This window comes from Aethalodelphis obliquidens, unplaced genomic scaffold (assembly GCF_003676395.1).
Source record: "Aethalodelphis obliquidens isolate GAN/ISIS:26980383/991018 unplaced genomic scaffold, ASM367639v1 scaffold133, whole genome shotgun sequence".
Taxonomy (NCBI): Eukaryota; Metazoa; Chordata; class Mammalia; order Artiodactyla; family Delphinidae; genus Aethalodelphis; species Aethalodelphis obliquidens.
Genome location: NW_020838077.1, coordinates 1 through 7884, shown reverse-complemented (window position 1 = coordinate 7884; position 7884 = coordinate 1). Strand labels below are relative to the sequence as shown.

The 7884-nt window shown below is 35.4% G+C and overlaps 1 protein-coding gene across 1 annotated transcript; it reads left to right on the top strand.

The window, feature by feature from the left end:
- Positions 1-1313: 1313 nt before the first annotated feature.
- LOC113616246 (zinc finger protein 184-like) lies at positions 1314-2995 on the top strand (the record flags this gene model as incomplete). The annotated part of the gene is given in 2 exon segments (XM_027099595.1): positions 1314-1959; positions 2241-2995. Coding segments are annotated over 2 exon segments (1401 nt in total), but the record flags the coding sequence as incomplete, so codon positions are not given.
- Positions 2996-7884: the final 4889 nt, after the last annotated feature.

The window sequence follows — 7884 nt, the reverse complement described above, 5'->3', positions numbered from 1 at the left end:
ACACAAAAAAACATTGTTTATGCTAATAGTTATATATTTAGTTGAATTATTTGTAATATTCATGATCTTGATGTAAAATTTCCTTTAAAATGCAAGTAATTTTTGAAGCAAGTCAAATAATATTAACAGTGGTTGTTAATGTTGCTCTTTTAATGATCACACAATCACTTCTTGACTATAATTTCTGTTTATCTTTCACCACTGTGTTGCAAATATGCTTATGAAGGGCATTTCTCCTTTTCTTTCAGAAAGAATCTGATTATCTTTTCCTAGCCCTCTTTTATTTTCTCCGATAAAATTGATTGAGTTCACTGTCCTTTATGAAACCATCTTTTCATGCTGTGCATGACAGTGTAAAGCTCTGACGCACCTAAATTTCCAGCTACTCCATGGGTTCCTTCATGGTTTCTGAAGGAAACTGAAGGAACTGAACTGTAAACTGAAATTTGTTTCAGTTTACAGGTTGAATATCCCTCTTAGCATTTATGCCTGTAATTATTTTAAAAGGAGATGCTCACTATCAAACATTATTCTTCCAAGTATTAGGATAGTGGCTTTATCTCAACTTTTGCTTTAAGTAATTTCTAGGGCTTAGTTTTTAAAAAAAAGTGGACAGACTAATTTTTAAAAACTGCTATCATTGTGGCATTCTCATAAAAAAAAACCACCAAACGTTCCTCTTGCATATTCTATATGTCAGATACTGTGTTAGGAATTGACAATTCAAAGGTTAAAGACTTTAGTTTATGATCTCCAGAAGCTCAAAGTCTAGTAAAAAAGACTGATGAGTTCTCTGATGGAGAATATGCTGACACAACATGGGGACCAGTCGTGAAGAAGGTGGACTCTCTCACCCAGCTGACTGGGTTGGGTCCTGGCTCTGCCACTAACTAGCTCTGTAGCCTTGAGTAAATGTCTAATCTCTCTAAACCAGCACTGATCAATAGAAATATAATACAAGCCACATATATAATTTAAAATTTTCTAGTAGGTTTTTTGGTTTTGTTTTTGTTTTTGATGCACCGCACTGCATGTGAGACCTTAGTTTTCTGACCAGGGATTGAGCCTGCACCCCCTGCATTGGAAGCACAGAGTCTTAACCACTGGACAACCAGTGAAGTCCTACTATAGAAGAGCATTGCCATGAATGTGGTACACATGGAAAAATGTTCAAACAAAACGCAGATTTAATTATACAAAGTAAATGTGATGTAAAGAAACCTTATAAATATAGTGAATGTGGGAAAACCTTCAGAGACTACACTACTCTCACTCAACATCAAACAAGTCATACTGGAGAATGACCCTTTAAATGTAATGAATGTGTAAAGAAATTTAACCAGAGTTCCCATTTAACAAACCATGAGAAAACTCATACTGGAGAAAAGCCCTACAAATGCAATGAATGTAGGAAGGGCTTCAGTTATTGCTCAGTCCTTATTCAACATCAGAGAATTCATAGTGGGGAAAGACCTTACAAGTGTACTGAATGTGGCAAGACATTCAGTCGTAGTACATAACTTACTCAGCATCAAAGAATTCATACTAGTGATAAACCATATAAATGTTTTGAATGTGGAAAGGCTTTTAGCCAGAGCACACATCTTACTCTACAACAAAGAATTCATACTGGAGAGAAACCTTATGAATGCAACGAATGTGGTAAAACCTTTAGTCAGAGTGCACATCTTACTCAACATCAAAGAATTCATATAGGAGAAATGCCCTATGAATGTAACGAATGTGGGAAAGCCTTCAGTGATCACTCAGCTCTTACCCTACATCATATTGTCCATACTGGAGAGAAACTTTTTGCATGTAATGACTGTGGGAAAACTTTCAGTTACTGTTCAGACCTCATTCAACATCAGAGAATGCACACTGGAGAGAAACCATACAAATGCAATGAATGTGGGAATGCCTTTAATGATTGTTCAGCCCTTATTCAGCATCAAAGGACTCACTTTGATGAGAGAAGTCTTTGGAGAGAAGACTTTGGAGAGAAGTCTTATGAGTGCAATGAATGTGGGAAAACCCTTGGTAACTACTCAGCTCTTATTTGACATCAAAGAACTCATACTGGAGAGAAGCCATATGAATGTAAGGAACGTGGGAAAGCCTTCAGCAGAAGTATGTACCTTACTCAACATCAGAGAAGTCATAGAGGAGAGAAACCATATAAATGTAATGAATGTGGGAAAACTTTTATCCAGAGTTCATTCCTTACACAACACTGAGGGTTCATACTGGAGAAAAACCTTACAAATGTAATGAATGTGGGAAAGCTTTTAGTGACCACCCAGGGCATATTCAACATCAGAGAACCCACACTGGAGAGAAGTGCTATAAGTGTAACAATTGTGGGAAAGGTTTCAGTTTCTGTTCAGCCCTTATTCAGCACAAGAGAATTCATACTGGAGAGAAGCCCTTTAAATGCAATGACTGTGGAAAAGCCTTCAGTGATTGGTCAGCACTTATTCAATATCAGAGAACTCACACTGGAGAGAAACCTTATAAATGTAATGTATGTGGAAAAGACTTCAGTCAGAGTACAAACCTCACAAATCACCAGAAAACTCATACCATTGAAAAATCTTATAAATGCAATGAATGTGGAAAACCTGTTAGTTACTGTTCAGGCCTTATTCAACATCAGATCATTCATACTGAAGTGAAACCTTATGAATGCAATAAATGTGGCAAAGCCTTCAGCCAGAAAACAGACCTTAAAAAACATCAGAAAACTCATACTAAAGAAAAACTCTACAAATGTAATGAATGTGGGAAAGCCTTTAGTCAGAACACATATCTTACAAAACACCAGAAAATTCATAGTGGAGAGAAGGCAAATATACATACTGAGTGTAGGAAAACCTTTAGACAAAACTCTTCTTTTGTTCAACATGAAAAACTTCACACTGGAGAGAAATCCTCTGAATGCCTTGGGAACTTGGCTAGTATGGAGACCTTCCCCAGGGAAACAGAAAGATCCTGAAAACTGTCAACTTCAGGACTTCCCTGGTGGTGCAGTGGTTAAGAATCCACCCGCCAATGCAGGGGACACAGTTTCAATCCCTGGTCCAGGAAGATTCCATATGCCACAGAGCAGCTAAACCTGTGTGCCACAACTACTGAGCCTGTGCTCTAGAGCCTGTGAGCCACAACTACTGAGCCCATGTGCCACAACTACTGAAAACCTCACACCTAGAGCCTGTGCTCTGCAGCAAGAGAAGCCACTGCAATGAGAAGCCCATGCACCACAACAAATAGTAGCCCCCACTCGCCGCAACTAGAGAAAGCCCAAGCACAGCAACAAAGACCAAAAACAATGCAACCAAAAACAAAACAAACAAACAAACAAAAAACTGTCAACTTCCTAGAGTGACCACATAGTTCAGTGGAAAGAGCACATGTCTGGGTTTTGGAAGTCCTGGATTCTAATCTCAGCTCTATTACTAACTAGGTCTATTCGTTATTTTGAGGTAAGTTGCTTTACCTCTTTAAACTTTGATTTACTCACCTGAAAATTTGGAAGGCCTGATTAATTTATATTTAAGTTCCATATTTATTGTTTTTATTACTAATGCAGGCTTCTGTAGATGTGGTTCTTAAATTGTGACTTATTTACTCTACATCAAGTGTGATTCAGTGAAGATACAGACCCTATGCCATATATGCTATATATTACCCTTCTACTTTTTCTCCAAAATGCAACATATTATGAATATTGAAGAATATTGAGATAAAATAGTATAAATTCCTTGATTTATTTCAGTAGGAACATTGAGATCTTTTCTTAAGGATATGATGTTGGATAAAACCCCAGCAAAGAATGAATCGAACTGTTGGTATATAAATCTAGCTTTCGGGACTTTCCTGGTGGTGCAGTGGTTAAGAATATGCCTGCCAATGCAGGGGACACAGGTTCCATCCCTGGTCTTGGAAGTTCCCACATGCTGCAGAGCAACTAAGTCCGTGTGCCACAACTACTGAGCCTGTGCTCTAGACCCTGAGAGCCACGACTACTGAAGCCCGTGTGCCTAGAGCCCGTGCTCTGAGACAAGAGAAGCCACCGCAAAGAGAAGCCCACGCACCGCAATAAAGAGTAGCCCCCACTCGCCACAACTAGAGAAAGCCCACGCGCAGCAACAAAGACCCAACACAGCCAAAAATAACTAAATACATTTATTTAAAAAATAATAAAATAAAGCTAGCTTTCCTAGAATTTATTCAAACTTAATCTTGCAATGTAACTTTCTCAACTTTCTCTACTAAATTGAGTAGTGTTGCCATCATCTCCCAGATGAAAAGGAACTAGAAATATGTCTTGGGCAGATTACCAAGAAAAGATGAAATTGGGAAGTTCATTTGTTATTTACACACCTAAATATGTAAGGGTCATCAGAATGAGAATAAATTTTGAGTTTCAGAACATCTAGAAAAGTCCGTTGGTCTGTTGTCTGACTTCTTCCTGTGGTTATAGAGACAATGGCCTGAAAATATGAAGATTTACCTCAGAATCCTGTGATTTTAAATTCACTACTTAGGGACAGAAAAAAAATCCACTTATGGAACTTATCCAGTACATGGTTTTGGAGAGTAGTCCAGACTTTCAAAGTTTGGTGTTTGTTTTGGTGTCCAAGAAGACTGTTCACACAAAGCATAAACTGTAATGGACTTGCTACAAAAGTTTTGGGAAAACCTGGACTTAAGGCGGCAGTGTTTAAGCTTTTCTGAATTTATGTATCCTTTTAAGAACCTATGAAAGTCGCAGACTTTCTCACCAGAAAAATGCGACACGTTCACACAATTTTGTAAGCAGTTACAAAATAAAGTTAATAGTACTACAAATACGTATACACTATACTAACAATAATTTGAAAATGTAATGGAAAAGAGATTTTATTCACAATAACTATAGAAACAAAAAATATTTAGGAATGAATTTAGTAAGAAATAGGCAAAACCAAAAAAATTTGAGCAGTCTGCACATTCTCTTGAGGAATAGCTCATTTGAGGGAATTGGTATGGAAAATGGTTAAGGGCACCAATTTCTCAACCTATCAGTTGTGTAACCTATCAGTTGTGTAACTTTTGGTCAGAGAATATAACCTCTCAGAGTTAGTTCCTTTATCTGTAAAATAATGACAAGGTTACCTGTCAACAGTTACCTTAGGGATTAAATGAGATGATATATAAATGTACCAGACACTTTGTGGGAAGTTTACTATTGTAATTATATAACATATATAATATTATATGTAATTAGTTATATAATATAACATACTGTAATATATAGTATATAATATACTACAATGTACCATAAGTTATTACAGTAAGCTATTATAGTATACTGTACATATTATATAATAACTTATGTGAACTATTTTATTATGTTGTGACCTCAATGATGGCATAAATTATAAATTAGTCAGTCAAAAAATGGTAGGCTCAGAAGGAGTAGGAGATATCCTTTCTATTGAACAATAATAATAGTACCTAATGGCCCTGAAACCAAAATTGACTGGAAATGTAACTTGCCAAAGGACATTTTTTAAAGTCAGGTTTATTGGGGGTATACTTGAACCAATAATTTAAAATCTTCCCACAAAAAAGGCTCTAGACACTGATAGATTTACCAGTGGATTCTGTCAAACAGTAAAGAAAGAACTGTTCCATGCTTCCAGAGAGTAAGAGAGTCTGCTCTTCCCAACTCATTCTGTGTCTAGCATAGCCTTCATACGAAAGTCTGAAAAGGACAATATTTAGAAAGGAAAATTCCAAGTCAGTCTCATTCATGATCATAGATGCAAAACTCTTGAACAAACTATTGACCCACTGTCCATCCACATAAGTGTGAAAGATAATACAGCACTACCAAGTTGGATTTATCCAAAGAATGAAAGTTGGCTGAAGATTATAGAACCAATCCACATTAATTCATCCCACTGAAAGATCAAAGAAGGGAATTCCCTGGCGGTCCAGTGGTTAGGACTCCACACTTCCATTCCAGGAGTCTCAGGTTCGATCCCTAGTAGGGGAACTAGGATCCCACAGGCTGCACAGCTATAAAAGAATTTTTTTTAAAAAGGAATATTAACATTATTTTAAAAAATCAAAGGAGAAACACATATGATCATCTCAATGGATGCAGAAAAGGTTTTGATAAAATTCAACATACATTCACCAGTAATAATAATACTTCTAAGCAAACTAAAAATAGAAAAGAACTTCTTTTGTTTGAAAAAGAACATGTATAAAAAGCTAAGGGCAGCATCACATTTATGGTAAAATTGTGAAAGCTATCGCAGCTATCTCAGAGTAGTAAGGCCACTACCATTCAATGCTGTACTGTAGGTCCTAGCCAGTGCTGCAAAGCAAGACAAACAAAAGAGAGAATTGTAATGAAGAGATAAAATTCTTATTATTTAGAGTTATTTCTTCAGTATGCAGAAAATTTTAAATCCACATAAATAATTAAAATCAGTAAGAGATTTAGCAAGATTGCTGGATACAAAATAAATTGTTTTTCTATGAATTCTAACATTAAACTTAAAATGGCATTAATATCAAATACTCAGGAATAAATTTAAGAAACAATGTAAAATTCTTCATAGGAAAAATAAAACTCTATTGAGTGGCATTAAATAAGACCTAGATAACTGAAGTTACATATTATCTTTATGGATTGTAAAATAATACAATATTGTAAAAATATTTACTCTTCTAAAATTGATTAATAGATTAATGTAATTCCAGTTAAAATCTCAACATTTTGTTGAATTTAATAATATCTTTCTAAATATTTGGGAATGCAAAGAGCCAAGAACAGCTAAAAAAGTCAAGAAAAAGGAAGAAGAAGAGAAAGAGGAGGAAGGGGACACTTTCTCAACCATACCCGAAAACTTCCTTTAAAGCCTTATCAACTCAGACAGAGTGGTATTGGTAGAAGGATAGACAAATGGACAAATAGAACAGAAAAAAAAAAAAAGAGCACATCTTGTATGTAATAAATAGGACCCTATAGAAGAGTAAGGAAAGGAAGGACTTTTCAATAAATTGTGCTGGCATAATTAGATCTCTATATGGAAAATATACACCATACATAAAAATTAATTCAGCTGCATTAATTAATTTGTTGAAATGTAAAAGGAAAAAGTATAAAGCATTTAGAAGAGAATATTTCAAAATCCTGGAGGACATTGGGATAAGAGAGGGTTTCTAAAGGAATAAGACACAACAGCACTAAACATAAGGGAAAATTTGATTAATTTAAGTGAAATGAAGAACTCTGTTAATCCAAGAAAAACTATAAAATAATGAAACACAGAATGGGAGAAGATATTTCCAATATAAATTACAAACAGGAGTAGCATGAAAATATGGTATAAAGAACTTTTATGAGTCCATGACTCTATGAAGTCTATGACTTCTTGAGAGAGTGAGACAGGCAGAAGATGTTTGTCTTTTATTTAGCTTGAGATGTCAAACACAGCATCACTTAGGCTTCATTCTGTTTCTTAGAAGGGAGTCACTAAGCCCAGCCCATAGTCAAGGAGAAGGCAATCAGACTCCACCTATTGATAAGAGGAGTGCCAAAGAATTTGTGGAAATATATATATTTTAAAACCACAGCAACCAACTTTATTAGAAATTAGGAAAATGCAAGTTATCCTATAATTAAATACTACTGATCTTCCACCAGAATTACTAAAATTAATATGACAAGAAGTACTATTTGGCAAAGATGTGACAATAAGAACTTTTATCACCACTATTGTCTAAACTGATACAACTACTTTAGAAAACAGTTGGACTTTATCTAGTAAGTTGAAGATACACATACCCTATTATCCTAAACATATACCCAAGAGAAATATGTGC